The sequence below is a fragment of the Episyrphus balteatus genome, chromosome 1 (genome assembly GCF_945859705.1).
Source record: "Episyrphus balteatus chromosome 1, idEpiBalt1.1, whole genome shotgun sequence".
NCBI lineage: Eukaryota > Metazoa > Arthropoda > Insecta > Diptera > Syrphidae > Episyrphus > Episyrphus balteatus.
Genome location: NC_079134.1, coordinates 89,898,073 through 89,916,594, shown reverse-complemented (window position 1 = coordinate 89,916,594; position 18,522 = coordinate 89,898,073). Strand labels below are relative to the sequence as shown.

At 36.6% G+C, this 18,522-nt stretch overlaps 1 protein-coding gene across 1 annotated transcript; it reads left to right on the top strand.

The window, feature by feature from the left end:
* The first annotated feature begins 226 nt into the window (after positions 1–226).
* Positions 227–3,289, top strand: LOC129908306 (uncharacterized). The gene is made up of 4 exons (XM_055984718.1): positions 227–515; positions 562–2,264; positions 2,313–2,998; positions 3,043–3,289. The coding sequence occupies exons 1-4, from the start codon at positions 227–229 to the stop codon at positions 3,287–3,289; spliced, it is 2,925 nt and encodes a 974-aa protein (XP_055840693.1).
* Positions 3,290–18,522: the final 15,233 nt, after the last annotated feature.

Sequence of the window (18,522 nt, the reverse complement as noted above, 5' to 3'; positions counted from 1 at the left end):
CCGATAAACTAACAGCAATAGAAACTGTATTTGGCTGGACAATTTAAGGACCATTGCCACAAACTGAAGTTTCCAACACTAGCATCACGTCTCTAGGTATATGCGTCTGCGAAGAAGCTCGTAAATTTTGGCAACTCGAAGTTCTGGGAATTGCTTTAACATCTAATGAAAATGTCAATACAGATTTATCTCTTAATGTTCGCAGGTTAGATGATCGCTTTGAAGGATGGGTTTACTTGATGACAACTATCCAGGAGCCCTACAACGATTCAAGGCCCTCGTCAGAAAACTTTGCGTGAATAAAAAACTTCTGGAGTATGACAATGCGCTTAATGACATGCTCTCAAGTGGAATAGCCGAACCAGCACCGTACCCAATCGAAGGCGAACGTGTGTTTTACATGCCTCACCGTCCAGTCTACAGGGAAGACAAAGAAACAACGAAATTGCGTATCGTTTTTGACGCCTCAGCTCATGCCTCTAATCAATATTCGCTTAACCAACATCTTGAAGTGGGCAATAATCTGTAACCTGATATTATAACGATTCTACTAAATTTCAGAATTGGCAGCAGATATAGAAAAGGCTTTTTTACAGATAATGCTGCACCCTAAAGACCGCGATAGTCACAGATTTATTTGGTTTTCGGATAAATTAAGTAACGTTGACAATCTTCCTGATTATTTCGTATTTCGAATGACTCGTGTGACATTTGGCGTCACTTGCAGCCCTGGTCTTTTGGCTGTCACAATTATAAAGGCGATTAAAGAAGCTGAACAAACATACCCCCGAACGTGCGCTCTTCTCCTCAAGAGTTTTTATGTAGACGATCTTGTGTGCAGTGTCGATGAAGAAATAGATGCCGTGGAGATTCAAAAAGAAGCCAATATCATTCTTAAAAGTGCATCTATGAATTTATGCAAATGGAACCCCAACAACTCTATCGTTCGCCGTAAGATTCCAATAGATCAAGATATTCACAAACTTCAAAAGGTACTCGGTCTGTGTTGGATAGTTGCCACAGATGAATTGGCTGTAAATGTTGATGGACTTCTGAATCTTTTGGAGTCAGAGAAGCCAAAAGGCACAAAGCGGAATGTTCTCAAGGTAATGGCAAAAATATTTGACCCTCTTGGTTTTCTAGGTCCTTGGATAGTTCGTCTAAAAATCCTCTTTCAATCAATCTGGCGTAAACATCTAGAGTGGGACGAGCTCTTACCTGAAGATATGATGAAAATTTGGATGACATGCTGGCATGAAGTGAGCGATCTTCGGAAAATAGCCTTTCCACGTCATGTGATTGTTGGTAAGAGAAACGTTGATATACATATTTTTTCAGATGCGAGCCAATATGCTTTCGGAGCCGTAGCCTATGCAAGAACCTGTGACGATATTGGAAATATTTTTGTGCGTTTCTTATGTGCTAAAAATAGAGTGGCACCTCTAAACAACAAAAATCAGAACGAACTTACCATTCCAAAGCTTGAATTAACAGCTGCTCTCATTGCAGCTCGTTTATTAGATTACTTGCAGAAAAACTTGCGAGTTGAATTTAATGATGCTTATCTATGGACGGATTCGAAAATTTCATGGTTTTGGATTACTGGTTCCAGTAAACGTTGGAAACCATATATTGAAAACAGGGTCCGTGAAATAAGATCCATTTGCGATGTTTCACAGTGGAGACACTGTCCAGGCCAAGAAAACCCAGCAGACCTAGTCACAAGAGGTATAAACGCTAACGCTCTTATAAATTCATCTTTGTGGATGTCTGGACCGGATTGGTTAAAAGAAAATCAATCAACATGGCCACAAAACGATATCAGTATTACAACCTTGATTACATCTTTACATGTGACTGAAGAAATTGAAGCTTACTCCGCTTTAGTTGAGTTAAAAAATGTTATTACTCTACCTATGAATCCAATCGATTTTAGCACTTGGAGACATCTGCTCCGAACGACCGCTTACTTTTTTCGTGCATTTAATTTCTTTAAGACAAAAAAGAAGTTTCCAACTTTTCTTACGGCCGATGAAATTATAGATGCTGAAAAATGCTGGATAAAATATGTCCAGAGGCAACATTTACGAGTTGGAGGGCGTCTTCAGTTTGCAGGATTAAGTCCAGAAGAAACTCATCCGTATATTTTGCCCAAATCATCGCACATTACGAAGCTGATTGTAAGAGACACCCACGAGAAGCTATTTCATGGCGGAACGAATTCAGTGCTTTCAAAGCTTCGCTCAAGATTCTGGATACTTAAAGTAAGACAACTTGTTAAAAATATTATTAAAAATTGTTTTGTTTGCAAGCTATTTCAAGCTAAATCAACATCACAACCCTTCGCTCCACTTCCTAGAGAGCGAATACTGCATACAAGGCCTTTCGAGATCACTGGTGTGGATTTTGCTGGTCCGCTTTATGTGATCGATAGCACCAAACAATCGAGGAAGGTCTACATAATGCTACTTACTTGTGCAGCTGTTAGAGCAGTGCACTTAGAGGTGGTTTTGGATCTGACAGCCGAAAGTTGTCTTTTGGCATTGAGGCGTTTTATTGCGCGAAGAGGTGCACCTCGGATTATATATTCCGATAATGCCAAGACTTTCAAAAAGGCATCTACAGAACTAAGTCATAAACTTAAATTGAAATCAAATCCCGATTTTCAATGCTTCCTAACTGATCAACGTATTACCTGGAAATTTATCGTCGAATGTGCTCCTTGGTGGGGTGGATTCTGGGAGCGTCTAGTAAGAGTTGTGAAATCTTCATTGAAGGCTGCAGTGCTGGAAGCAACTTTATCTATTGACCAATTTACGACTCTTCTTACTGAAGTTGCAACTGTTGTCAATTTACGACCTCTTACGTATTGCAGTGATAATTCTTCGGATTGTGCTCCCCTCACACCTGCCCATTTTCTTGGTGTTCAAGGAATATCTGGTGATTCTACACCCGAACAGAATTTTCAACCCATCAATCAAAATACGCTAAGATCAGAGTGGGCACAACGTTTACAGAATATTTCAATATTTAAACGTTTAGAGAATATCTTCAACAGTTACGCTCTTTACATCATGAGAGACAAGCAGCATCAACCTACCTTGCAGCTGGAGATGTTGTACTAATAGAAGATCCATCTTTGCCTAGGATACTCTGGCGATTAGCGATCATCCAAAAAACATTTCCAGGTCGAGACGGAAAAGTTCGTGCATGTGAAGTACGATTGGCTAATGGTTCAGTTCTTCGAAGACCAGTTCAACTTTTGTATCCTTTGGAAATAAGTTCTTAATTAACTCGGCGGCGGAGGATGTTGAAAAATATTAAGTACATTCCTTTGTTTGCACCTTTAAATTTAATCCTTCGTTAACCTTAATGATTTTCGATGTTAATTGAAAGAGTAGAAATTAGAAATTGAATATTGTTTTTATTTGAATTTCGTTAACCTTAAAATTAAGTCTATATAAGTATGTAAAAATGAATTCTAAAATTAAATTGATATAAAATTCTTACAAGTAAAGGTTGTCGTTTTTTTATTTCAAACTTAAAATCGAAATTTAACTTGTTCCTGGGATAATATTTTACAGCACCCTCCCGCATGAGGGTTTAACGGGTAGTTGAAAAGCCACTCTATGTTTCTTGAAGAAAGTTCAGCTTTGATTGCCTCGCTGTCAAAAATTGTCGTGTTCAATAGCTCATTTCTTGCACCAAGAAAATTTGTGCCATTATCGCTTCTTATAAGTTTTGGAACCCCACTTCGATTCACGAAATTGCGGATGCACAATATACAAGCATCTGTTGACAGGTTGGCAGCGATTTCTAAATGGACTGCTCGCACAGTCATGCACGTGAATAGAGCTATGCACCTTTTTTCCCGCCTTCGTCCAATAGTAACGTAGACTGGGCCAAAATAGTCTAGGCCTGTGTAGGTGAATGGCCTTACGAAAGGTGTGAGACGATCTTCAGGTAACTGCCCCATCAGTGGGGGCAATGGCATAATGGATCTAAATTTACATGTAAGGCAATTTGCCTTAGCCTTTTGCACAGCTACTCGCAGATTTGGTACCCAAAACCTCTGTCGAATTTCGTTTACAATAGTGTCGTTATTTTGGTGACGGAGGCGGCAATGATAATGTGCTACTATTAATTTTGTGAGATGGTGTTTCTTTGGCAAAATAATAGGGCGTTTGGCGGCATATGGTATGGTAGTAGCAGCATCGATACGCCCGTAAATATGCAGGAGACCATCGTTGTTTATAAAAGGCATTAATTTATAGAGGTTGCTTGTTTTGGTAACACACTGGGTGTGACTCAGCTCTATCGTGTCATCTGAATATATGTACATCCCATTGTGCTGCAGATACCAATACCCTTTCAGCGTTTTCTAACTCTGAAGCCGAAAGTTCTCCTTTCAATATTGGCTTCTTTTGACATGCTTTGATAAAACGTATGACCCAGGCTGATGTTCTGAGCAGCTTGGAGTATTTCGAAAATCTGGATAAATCAAAAGATTGTTTTTTACTTACTGTTTGAGAGTATAAACTTCAGCTTCATTTCTTCCTGACAAACGTAACTTTCAATGTCCTCGGGTCGTGAGGGCCAAGAATCTTCAGGTAATGCGAGGAATTATGGACCATTCAGCCATTTACTTTCGGGGTTATACTTCGGTGGATATCTTGAACGTGTCGCTTCGTCTGCTGGATTAAGTTTTGACGGTATCCAGCGCCACTGATTGACATGACTGCTTTCAAGAATTTCGGCGATAAGAAAACCCACAAACTGTTTTTGGTGACGGGGTTCTGATTTAAGCCAATTCAGTACAGTCTTTGAATCGCTCCAGAATATTTTATCAGCAAATGTCAGATCATTGACCTACTATATATGGACTGCTAATCGTTTGACTTTTCCATACAAAAATTGAAAAAAAAATGATTCCAGTTCTTTCTAGCTCTACTAGCGGTATAAACTTAGACGGCGAAAAGAGGAAAGTTTTGATGAATGACATTTGTTGTCACTTCGCACAACATAAACAAAAGAAACTTCAAACATGGCGGTGCTGCTTTTTTCTTCTGTTTTTTTTTTTATTTGTTTCGTTTAAGTGGTGTAGTACTTAAAATAATTTAACAAAATAAATAAATAAATGAACAAAATAATGAAGAAAGTGTTTCATATACAATACACAAAATTTTTATATTTTTCGTTTCTTGACTTTTTTTTCAATTTGTGTTTGTATTTTTTTTATGAACAGAACAAACTACAAACATGACGGTGTGGCTTTTTTTGTATTTTTAATTGAAATTATTTCGTTTTAGTGGTAAAGAGCTTAAAATATCTAAATATTTGAAGAAAAAATAATAAAAATTTTTCGTTTGTTTATTTATTTTTTTTTTTTGTAAACATTTTTAAGCGCGAATATCAACTGTCAAAAATGTTGCACTTACTCTCCGTTTTTGTTTAAGGCGCTAGTATCGGGAAGAAACAAGTGGAACCAACCTGAGCGTGCTTTTAGCAGTCCATATATATTAAGTCAATGGTCAGATCATGATGTTCGATAATCGTTTTGCAAAGTCTGATACCCAAAACAGCGGCTGACAGCTCGAGTCTCGGAATATATATAAGTTTCTTAGGAGCGCAGCTTTACCGGCAATGAAAGAAACAGATACCTGATCTCCAACTTCAATTCTAAGATAAGTAACAGCACTAAACGCCTCTTCACTGGCATCGACGAAAGTGTGAAGAACTATTTTTGTAGCTGCAGACAAATAAATATTGTGACATCTTGGCACACGACACTGATTTAATTTTGGAAGTTCTTCTTTCCACAACAACCACTTCTTAAAAATCTCATCTAGAATTCACTGATCCCATTGAACTCCGTACTTCCATATGGATTGCAACAACAATTTAACATGAATGACGAAGTTGGCAATCATACCATACGGGTCGAATATTGACATGACAATGCTCGTAAATTCCCTCTTTGTCGGACGTCTGTTAGCAACGATTATATCTGGGTTTACTCTAACAAATTTGAGCTTGAATATGAAAACGTCATCAACGGGATCCCAGCACATCCCAAGCGCCTTTTCTGTTGCTGCTTCAACGTTCATGTCTACCAAATGATTTATCTCATTCACCTCTGTAGTAGCATAAATTTCTCGCAACACCTCTTTGGAATTTGATGCGAAATTCCTTAATTCAAAACCACCACTCATTTGGATTGATATCACGGCTCTAGTGACCTCGACTGCTTCTGCCTCACTTTCAAAACTGTCAACATAGTCGTCTACATAATGGTGATCTATAATAGACTTAACAGCTCGTGGTTGAACATTTATGAATCTCATGGCGTTAGTATCTTTCACATAGTTTGCGGAACATGGTGAGCAGCTGGCACCGAAAATCATTGATTTTATCACGTACACTCTGATAGGATCGGTTGCATTTTCTCGCCAAAGAAAACGTTGCGAGTTCTGGTCCTCAGGACGGATCATCACCTGATGGAACATTTCTCTTACGTCCCCAGTAATTGCAACTGGACGTAAACGGAAATTGTACAAAATAGCCATCAGTGACTTGAGATCTTTGGGGCCTTTTATCAAGAAAGAATTTAATGAAGTGTTCGTATCTTTAACCTTCGCGGCCGCATCGAATACTAAACGTATCTTCCCTGGTTTGTTCGGATTTTGAACACCAAAGTGAGGGAGATACCAGGTTCTGGGTGTTGTTATACTAGCCTCAGCATCTGTTAACTTCCTAGCATACCCTTTGTTTAACCAGCCGGTGATGATTTCTCTGTATGCGATGGCAAATTCAGGTTCTTTTTGAAGTTTACTTTCCAAACACCAAAGTCTTTGTTTAGCCATTTCATAACTTGATGGCATATCAACGATATCATCTTTCCAGAGTATACCTGTCCGGTAACGGTTGTTTACCCTCCATGTAGTATTTGATAATATTTGAAGGGCTCTTTCTTCGGCCGGAGAGACTAATTGCTTCGTCGGTTTCTTCACGTCAAATGAGTCCATACTGAAGTACTCTTCGACGAGTTCATTTAAAATCAGCATCTTCTTGTTTGTAATTGAGAAGAACGATGACCTTATCTTGACTGGTATTCGCCTTTGATGTTCTTCCGTACACAGTCCAACCAAGCCTGGTTTCGGCAGCAATAGGTCCAACATCATCGGCCCTAATTATTTGTATCGGTGTTCCTAGGTGACAGTTGTCAAGTCCAATAAGGATCTCAGGTTTGACATTCTCATATAAAGGCAATGCAACGTCTCCCAAGTATCGATATATTGCCTTCAAATCTTTCACTGATAATGATTGAGTCGGTAGATCCAAATCGTTGACGGCATGTACACCCTCAATCGAGTACTGCGCAGCTTCTTCCTTGTCAGCAGTGACACCAGGTTGTACGACATGTAGTACGTTTTTTGGCCCTGACTTCGTGTCAGATGCTGACGGCAAATAGTTTGGAGTGACAAGACACACCAATCTCGCTACTGACGTCAACCATTCATCAAAATGCTTGACTGTTGCATATGGTTGAATGTACATACTACGTTGGGCCCATTCTAATCGTTTACTCATTGGCAATTTGAGTTGATGTACCCCGCTTGCTTCGAGAAATGTAGAGAGATTCTGCACCTTTGATGTGAAAGGAATTAGGTGTTCCAGTTTTCCTTCTGAAATTGGTGCAATTTCTCGAACCTTCATTAGCTGACTTCGCAACAAAATCTCTGGACGACCATAGAGGAACTCCAACGTTGCCATAACTCGATCTACGTTATCGGGGTGAATCAACAAGGACTCGACGGCTTCCTTTGCATCACCCTTAATGCACCTTTGCAAACGGAAATTGTTTTCCACCTTGGTGTAATTGAACATCACCGTTGACTCGTGGTAGGCAGTACAAAACAGCGGCCATTCTTCTGGTCGACCATTAAAATCTGGCAAATGTTGCAACTTTCTGGTGTTTCCAAAATTATTAACTTCCCCGCAGTGGTTTTGTCCAAAAGAAGGCGGCATTGTCAAACCTGGTGGTGGTGGCATGTGTGGAATCGTTTGAGACGGATTCAAGGGTGCCATTTATGAAACTAACCTCGGGGTAAACGTGGAAGTAGGATAACATACTGGCATAGAATGCATACAAGGAGCGGGCGACTGAATATTTGTGCTAGTGGCACAAGTGGAACCTGTCGTAAATTTACAAGCGGCTGTAGGCGAAATGGATGGTGGTGCATCTATTGGATTGGCGGCAACTAACGATGCGAAGGACGCTGGCTGCGTCATGTTGTCAATTGACGAAATTGTGGACGATATGGAGGACACTGGCTGCGTCTCTACTATATTGGTTGTTGGCAAAGTCGTGGACGCTGGCTGCGACACAGTGGGCTGGCTATGGGAAACCATTATCTGTTGTTGACTACTTAGCTGTTCTTGCAGGCGAATGCGTTCTTCTTTTAGTTTCTCCATGTCGGCCTCGCCAATCAAAGTTTTGTCAAGATCAGATTCAGAATCGCTTTCCAAGTCTGAATTTGTTTCTTCAGAATCTTTCTTAAGGCTTAACTACATTCACCACTTTTTGAAAAAGTACAAAAGTGAAAATATTTTTTTTCGCGCTAGCAGGATTTTTTTGTAAAAAAGAGTTTACAAATTGATTTTTGGACGGAAAAATAACCATTCTGCATCATTTATTTTAATTTTCTAGCCCGAAAAACCGTACAAAAATGCGTTTGAAAATTTTCACTTTTGTACTTTTTCACTTTTTGAGCCAATGTAGTTAAGGCTTTAGAATTTAATCTTGCGCTTTTTCGGCTCATCAAGATATTCAATTCAAGTTAAAATTGAAATAAAAATGTTGTCGGCATGGCAAAGTCCGTCCAAATAATAAAATATTGAATATAACAAGATTCTTGCGAATTAGTTTATTTCCTGTTCAATTAAAATAACATAAGCAAAATATAAAGAATAAGAAAAACAAACTTACAATTTTAGTTATTTTATTGAGGTGGTGGATCGAACTTGTTCTGCTTTGGATTTGGCTGTTAGCTTTTTCATCAATTCAAATTTAAGTGAGATGGCGGATGAGTGCATTCAGTAAATCTTAATTTCAAAATGAATCCATTCAATAGTTCTGGTTTTGTTCGCTTCGCAAATTCGATCCACTGCTTCACCTTAAGATTAATTTATAACAATTATCATTTTTATTTCTTACAGCTGAGGATAACAGCTGAAAAAAAAAAGTAATTGCGACGTTCGACAGAACTATATATGGTCGATTTGCTTGGTATATGGACGCTAAAATTCGTAAAGAACATCTAGCAATTGATTCTTAACTCTAAAGCTATGATTACACGGTCAACGAAATCGGTCAACGCGTTGACTCTCTGACGTAAAAATGACGTCACAATCTGTCCCAAGAATGTCACGTCGTGTGATCGTCAACGAAAACTGCTGTCATGGCGTTGACAGGTACGATGACACTCTCACGTTGACATACATTTTTGGGTCAACGCATTGACTATTTTCGATGACCGTGTAATCTCTCTGTCAATGCCATTGGGACGCGTTGACAGGGTTTTAGGACTGGGTGTCATCGCAATGACCCTCTCCCAGCGTTGACGCGGCAGAATTTAATACCGTGTCATCGTTTCGGATTGACATTGTTTTTTGTATAGAAATGTGATGAAAGTTGGATTGGGAACATTTTTTGTAGGGCGATTTTTTGAATGGTATACCGTTTTGGAGAGAGGGGGGTTCTCAGGTTGCACCTTTTTGTTTTTTTTTTTACAAAAAAAACTTTTCGGTATGGCCATGGCAGCCATTTTGGATGCAAAAATTGTTTTTTTTTTTTACAAAAAACCAAAAACCATTTGTATATTCTAAGCTACATTTTAAGACCATAACCATTAACATTGGTTGCGGCGTTCCTATGCTATAAGCGTTTGAAGGTGGCCATATTGATTTTTTTCGATTTATTAAAAATCAAATATCGAAACTTTTTAATTTTTTTTTCTAATTTTTCTACAAAACTAAAGTAATTTTACATTTATATTCGTTCAAGAATCTTATTAGAATTCATCTAAGACTTTCATCTTAAAAGTGCATTGTATATATCTCGAAATATTTACATTTCAAAGCAACCATGTCAAACTAATTTTCGTTTAATTTTTCTATGAGAGCTTTTTTCAAATCTCATTTTCTCCGCTTTTTTTTAAAATATTTTTGGAAAATTAAAATTTTTGCTTTGTGTCAAACAGTGTGATCAACAAAGTTTTGCGAGTCAACGCGTTGACACTGCTCAGTAAACGTCACGTTGACACACCTGCGCGTCAACGTAATTTAGGACAACATTGACGCAATAGTGTCAATGGTGTGATAGTCAATGTTTATTATGCATTGACACTGTGAACGTTGACGGTGAGATGACAGAGAGAATATGGATTTTTTCTTGACGTCAGAGAGTCAACGCGTTGACCGATTTCGTTGACCGTGTAATCATAGCTTAACTACTATAGCCATATTAGGTCTGTTTGGGTACTGCCTAAAACAGAAATATTTCAACTTTTTTCAACTTTTTTAACCCAATTCCTGTTTGGGTACTCTGAAATTGTACATTTTTTCACAAAAAAGATGGCCGCGAGAGAGAAAAAAATTTCCCCTTCTTGCGAATTTCTGCCCAAAAAATTTCATCGAATAAAAATCTGAAATCTGTCAAAAGGTAGTGCTTTCTCTGTTTTTTTTTATTTGTTCTTGTCGCACAACAAAGAAAACAAAGTACAAGCATGGTGGCGTGGATTTTTTTTTTGTTTTTTTTTATTTATTTCGTTTAAGTGATATAATGCTCAAAACAAATTAATATTTTTTGAACAAAATAATAAAAAAAGTGTTTCAAAAATAAAACAAAGTTTTTTTTTAATATTATTCATTTCTTTTTTTTTTTAATTTGTGTTTACATTTTTTAATGAACAAAACAAAGTACAAACATGGCGATGTGGCTATGTTTTGTGTTTTTATTTTTATTTTTTGTGTTTTAATGGTTAAGAAGTGCTTTATTTTATAAATGATTTATGAAAAAATGAATAAAAAAAAGTGTTTGTAAAACAAAACAAAATGTTTTGATATTTTTCCTTTCTTTATTTTTTTTTCAATTGGTGTTGTTGTTTACATTTTTGTTGTTGTAGAAAAAGTAGCAGAAAATTTGTGCCAAAAGCGTTTGGGTACTTTTACACAATTTTTCTTTCTCTGAGAGAATTTCATCCCCACTCCTTAAAATTTGACAGGTTTCATATTTTTGTGCAAAAAGAACCCAAACAGACCTATTATCGTTCATTTCTGCAGCGGACCTCAACACTCTTGGATAGCTGGGATTTATGTCTTATGTGCAAATCAAAGGAATCCCATAAATCTTACACAAGTGCCAGTTGTACAAACGTGGATCAGGCGTGGTTCAGGAATTTAACTCACCGATTTCGGCGGATTAGCTGCGGGTCAACTTCGGTTCAAGTATGGACGTGGCTATTTAAACATATATGAACCTTCAACGAGCTATAAACCTCAGCTTTACTACCGATTTCTGAAGATAAAAGTCACTGATCCGCGGATTAAATGTTTGTACAACTGGACCTAAGCCGGACAGACACGAATACCCCGATAATGTTACAAGTCTCGGATTTTATCCATCAGCGTTTTGCCGTCAAGATATGAACTCGAGGAGCGCCGTCGGCATGGACAAAAGAAAATAATATGGAAGGGCAGTTTTCATTAATGCAGTTCGACCACTAGTGGACGACTTGGCATTCAAAGAATTCAACAAGGACTTTTAACACATTATACCTACAATGTAAATATAAATAAATGTATTTATTATGCGTCATTAAAATGGAATAATTAAATTCTCTTGTACAAAATTTTGTGGGTTTCTTTTCTAAATACACAATGCCCTTTTTCGAACGATGAAATTTAAAATGCATGTAAACATATACCAACAAGGAAGAAGAGAAGCTGGAAGTTTATAAGCATACATAAATAAATATTTTTTAAACATGGAAAGTAGAGAAAGCACAAACCTTTATTCGCAACATCTTTATGTGTTTCATTTGGTTATCTGACCAGATAACAAAAAGAAGTTGTTCCATACCTTGAGTTTTTTCCATACTTCCATCGGCGATTGAGAATTACCCTCTTTTTTTAGCCATTTACATTTTAAATATTTGTTTTTGTTTAAATTAAAAAAAAAAAAAAAAACAATTCAGTTTTTTTTCAAACAAATATCTTTCAGCGTTGACACTTGTCAGTTCATATGACACCTCAAATTCAAATTTGAGTGTTGACACTTGTCAGTCCAAATAAGACAATTTGCAGTGAAAACACTTTTTTGGTAATTTGCTAAATTACCTCATTTGGGCTGTAGTGAAAACAGGCTATTAGTTAAATAATTAAAAATAAACAAATTCTAAAAACCAATATTAAACAAAATTTAGCTAAACAAATACAAAATAACAATAAACAAAATATTTTCACACACAAACACTTTTTATTGGTTTTCTTTTCTTTAAATGGGTTATACATATTTCCTATTTCCGCCTTCTTGTGTTATGTAAGATCTTTTTTCAGTTATTTCAGCTATGCGGATATCCAAATTATTTTGTCCAGCAATTCACAATTTACAACGAAGTTTTTTCCTGTATAATCTGTAAAAATAAAGGTATAAGGCTTAACTACATTCAACTTCAAAAAGTACAAAAGTGAAAAAATGTTTTGTCCTTCACCAACACATTACGAAATTCTATCTTTCATCTCGGAAAAACAAAAGTGAAAGTTAAAACATTTTTAACTTTTACTTTTTCACTTTTTGAAAACACCAACACATGCAAACCAACAACTTAAGAAAATGATTGCTAGATGGCGTTGTAAAGGATAAATTTTAATGAACATGCCTTTTTTTGACAGATATTTTGTTGTACAGAAAAATATTTTTAACAAAAATTTATAAATTCGAGACAAAACTCTAATCCAACATAATCTTTCCAAAGGTTTTGCATTGTGAAATATATCATTTCTATAGCTTTGAAATCTGTAACCCTACCTGATACAATCGATTCCATATTACCTATACAATAAAAAATTGACCACATTTGAAAACTTTCAAAATAAAACCCAAATCACTTGTTTTTATTTAAAATTTTTCTTTGAGGCTTAACTACATACACCACTTTTTGAAAAAGTACAAGAGTGAAAATATTTTTTTTTCTGTCTAGCGCAGTTGTTTTGTGAGTATAAAAATTATTTTTTAGACCAAAAAATAAGCTTTCTGTATCATTTGTTTTAATTTTTCAGGCCGAAAAACTATACAAAAATGCGTTTTAAAATTTTCACTTTTGTACTTTTTCACTTTTTGAGCCAATGTAGTTAAGACTTTAGCCAAAAAAGGATACATAATTGCTTATTTCACTTTAGTTTTTTTTTTGTTTCTTTACTTTTCATCGACTGAGGAGACGCAACCTTCAAAAACAAAATTCTCTCAGGCACCGCACCACACCACCAATCACAAATCTTCTACACCAATGATAGTGTAAAGTTTTATTCCGGGTTCACAATAAAACTTATTTAATTTTAACTTATATTTCCGTTCAAATAAGAACACACTTTATTTCAACTCAATTTACTTTTATTATTCGCTCAAACAAACACACTTTTAAATCACTTTATTTACTACTAACAATTCGCAACACTTTATTTCACTTTGTACTGTACTCTTTCACTTTCAAGATTAAACTGTGTCCGGTCGGTGTCCACGCTGCCCTTTTATACCTGAATTCCGAAATTCGAGAATGTCTTCCAAGGTTCTCGTCTTTGCTTCTCGAAACTTCCTTTCCAGGAGGGACGCTTCATACTTCCAGTCTAGTGGGATATTTTGGGATGTGTTCAGAGGGTAGGTAGTTTCTTAATTATTAAAGGTCCGTTCACATTTCTACCTTTGCAGTAGTAGGTAGTGTGTTCAGACTCTTATCTTAAAAGTAGTTCGGTAATTCATCGTTACAATAGTAATATCCTTAAAGCTTATCAGACTGGACCATATCCCAAGTAACAATTTTGCTTTCATAAGGGTCAATGCAAGCTATTTTTTGACTTGTTTAAGAAGAAGGACAATTCTTATGCAAATCATTTTGGCGCACATTACCGAATTTCCCCAAGACCTTCCTCCACAGGCAATCCACAAGCTAATAGCTTGTGATGAACAGCGTAAAACGACCTTATGCAGGCCTTTTTACAAAACAATGAAACATTTTAGGGAAACTATAGCTTCGCTAAGGAAACTATCATTTGCATTGGATGTTATAATAAGGCCTCATGGAGGTTGTTATAAGATGTTGAATTTATGAATAAAAAAAAAAGATTTTATTGATTTTTTTTTCTTTTCATTTTTTAGGCGTGGCAAAATCTCATCGTCACCTCCTCGCGGTGCCCTCTGGATATCCAACTAACGACGAGCGTTGGATCCATTCGATTCACGAGCTGAGTCACCTGAGTTATCTTTTCAGGAACTAGGAGCAAAAGAACAGAAATATCGCTCTGAATGCACCAGCTCACAATTAAATCCAAGAGCGTCTGACACATATTGTGCGGCACACTGGTCAGCGTCTGTACCCTGTGGGGCGGCTGAATATAAACTATGGATAGAAGTAACTGACCTATTTATGGTACGAAAACAAAGTTGAAAAAAAATTATGGCAATGAACAAAACGAATAGATTAAATACCCCAGGTGGCACTCCAGTTAAGCTGGTAAATCCACTCTCTTTAGAGGTCGGTCCTATGGATTCTGGGGAGGACCAATTATTGCTTATAAATATTGAGAGACGGAGTTCAAAGATGCAAAGAACTCCCCCAAACAAATTTACTTCAGGGGTTACATCACCGACAACTCCAAACAATACTATCGATGTTAAACACATCAGAGAAAAAGGGACCAAGAAAAATGAAGAGATCGACATTACAGATCAACAGAGTTCCATCGAAGACAAATAGATAGACCAATCAAAATCAAAGAACTACTTTGAAGAATGGCAAATTGAAATAGCAGCAAGAAAACAACTTGAAGTTCTAGTTCAAAGTCTTCAGCTGCAAGTGAAAAAACTCGAAGAGAAAGTTTCCTTACTTGACAAGAAAGATTCAGAGTCCACGCTTCAGTTAAGTCCAAAATATATTGAGCGTGAATATCAAACTGATGAAGAAGAGCTCTTGTTTGAAACTGAGAAAAAGAAAAATAAGCGTATCACAAAGAAACGTAAACCAAACGGGAGTCCTGAGATTTGTTTAAGAAATCAGAAAAACTCTAAAAACGAAAATAATAAAGAATTGTTTACAGAAACTAAAGAACCGAATAATGTGGTAGCTGTTGTTAAATCAAATTCTCACGCTAAAGGCAGCAAAAAAATTACACCACCACCAATTATGATCTCAGGATTTCCAATTTTTGGAGATCTTAAGAAAATAATAGAAAAATGTACTAAAAAAGCTTGCAAATACACATCGTACAATAAAGACAACTGGAAAGTCACAGTCGAAGAAGCCGACGAGTATAGATCTGTCACTGAAGAATTGAGCAAACACCAAATTCAATGGCACTCATATGAGAACAAAGCTACAAGGCCAATAAAAGTAGTAGCCAGAGGTCTTCATTCCTCGTGCTCTCCTGAGGAAGTAGTGGAAGATCTTGTACAAAAAGGCTACCAAGCCCTTCATGCAGTCAATCTATTTAAGAATGAGACAATTAAAAACTCCTCTGGAGAATCGACGACAAGTAAGAGGTTACTACCTTTATTCATGCTAACTTTTGACAGTAAACAAAGTGTCGAGGAGATTTATAAAGTAAGATCAATCTTGGGCATAGCTGTTAAAATTGAACCAATCCGAAAATCTAAAGTTGTTCCGCAGTGCAAACGTTGCCAAGCTTTTGGTCATACCCAAAAATACTGCAACCGCGAGTTTGCTTGTGTAAAGTGCGAAGGAAAACATGCAACTAAAAATTGTCCGATGAGCAAAGATCAGAAAGCAAAATGTGTGAACTGCCAGGGTAATCACCCGGCAAGCTATAGAGGCTGCCCAGTTGCCAAAAAATTCCAAGAGTTCAGAAGCAAAAATACATCTGCTAGAGACAAACCCAGAAACACAGTAAATACCGATTTAACTGCTGAAAACAATACAAAGAATGAACCGCCTAAAAAAGCTGTTCAAAGTAAAAGCGATGAAAATAAAGCCTATTCTCAGATTCTAAAAAATGTGCGGAAGAATGAAGAGACTTCCATAAAAGAAATGCTACAACTCATTCTCCAAAGAATTGATAAACAGAATTTGAATATCAAATAGTTAAGCGAAAAAGTCGCTCTTAAAAAACAATGATGTACAGAACACTTAAAATCGCTACATGGAATGCAAACGGTCTTTTACAACACTTATCCGAATTAAAAATCTTTTTAGATCTAGAACATATAGATATTTGCCTGGTGTCCGAAACTCACTTCTCCAATGGGCAAAGTCTAGATAATGTAATAGAAAACTATTCATGTTACCACGCTCCACATCCAGCTGACAAGGCAAAAGGTGGATCGGCGATTCTTATAAAAGAAAGCTTAAAACATTATGAAGAAACCAAGCTTACTAATGAAAATATGCAAGTAACAACTATTAGTATTGGTATGAAAAAGAAAGAGTTTAAGATAGCAGCTATATACTGCCCACAAAGGCGCTCCCCGACAGAAGATGACTATACAGATCTATTAAATCTTCTTGGGCATAACTTTCTTGTTGGTGGAGACTTCAATGCGAAACACACCCATTGGGGTTCAAGACTTATAACAACAAAAGGCAAAAGACTTTTCCAAGCAGGCCGTAAATACAATTGAGAATTCTATTCCTCCAGGTCGCCTACTTACTGGCCTTCCGATACTAACAAAATACCAGACCTTATTGACTTTTTCGTAGCTAAGGGAATCAAACGAAATCACATTAGTGTCGAAGGTAATTATGACTTGTCATCAGATCATACTCCAGTGATTCTAACACTAAGTGAATCGGAAGTATTAGAAAAAAGTAATCCAAGGCTTGTAAATTAGAAAACAAACTGGAGTGATTTTAGAGAAAGGCTTTTAAGTTTTATAAATTTAAGATCTCCCATGGATACAATCGAGCAAATTGACCATGAAGTGGAACAATTTATTGCTGATGTGCAACAGGCCGCTGAAGAATGTACTCCAACATTTTCTAAAGAAGACAAAATGAAATAAAATATCCTTTAGAGATAAGAGAGTTGATAATAGAGAAAAGAAGAGCTCGAAGAAAATGGCAAAATACTAGATTTCCAGATGATAAAACAACAGCTGAAAATAGCTTACAGTGTGTTGATAAGACAGATGAAAGTGAAATACCAATTGTAAGACTTAAAGAAATAAAAAGTATGTGTTTACATCAACTATCAAATACAAAAATTACGATCTAATTACTGCTCAGGTTATGAAAGAAATACCATTGAAAGCCTTCATAAAACTCCAATATATAATAAATGCATGCCTTAAGCAACGGCATGTCCCACACCATTGGAAAATTGCTGAAGTTATTGTCATACCCAAGAAAGGTAAGCCACCTACAGAAGTGACGTCTTACAGACCAATATCGCTTATACCAATTATGGCAAAAGTTTTTGAAAAACTGCTTCTGAAGAGACTTAGCAAAATTATAGAAGAAAGAAGGTTAATCCCAAATCATCAGTTTGGCTTTAGAAATAAACATTCCACGATAGACCAAGTTCATAGAATAACGGATGTAATAGAAAAAGCATTAGAAGAAAAACAAGTATGTTCAGCTATTTTCTTAGATGTTGCTCAAGCCTTTGACAAGGTTTGGCATGAGCGACTTGAGTACAAACTGCAAAGGGATCTTCCCAAACAGTACTATGAAATATTAAAATCGTACATCTCAGACCGATTGTTTAGAGTAAGGTACGATCAAGAATATTCGGATTTGAAGAAAATAGAAGCCGGTGTACCACAAGGAAGTGTCCTAGGTCCTACCCTGTATTTACTATACACAAGGGATATCCCAGTTGGGAATCACACCATAATGGCTACTTTTGCAGATGATACCGCAATTTTGTAACCCGACAAATGTGTCTCTAGGGGAGCAGTAAAGCTGCAAAATGCCATCGACACAGTCAGAGATTGGACCGAAAAATGGCGTATCAAACTCAATGAAACAAAATCTTCACATATAAACTTTACAAATAAAAAGATAAACAATATTCCAATATTCATTAATAATCAAGCTGTACCTTACGCCAATACGGCCAAATACCTTGGAATGACTTTGGATGCAAAGCTAAAGTGGAAAGAGCACATCAAAAAGAAAAGAGAAGAACTAAACTTGAAATATAGAAAAATGTACTGGTTACTTGGTAACAACTCTGATTTATCAACCCAAAACAAAATAATGCTGTATAATCAAGTACTAAAGCCTGTTTGGA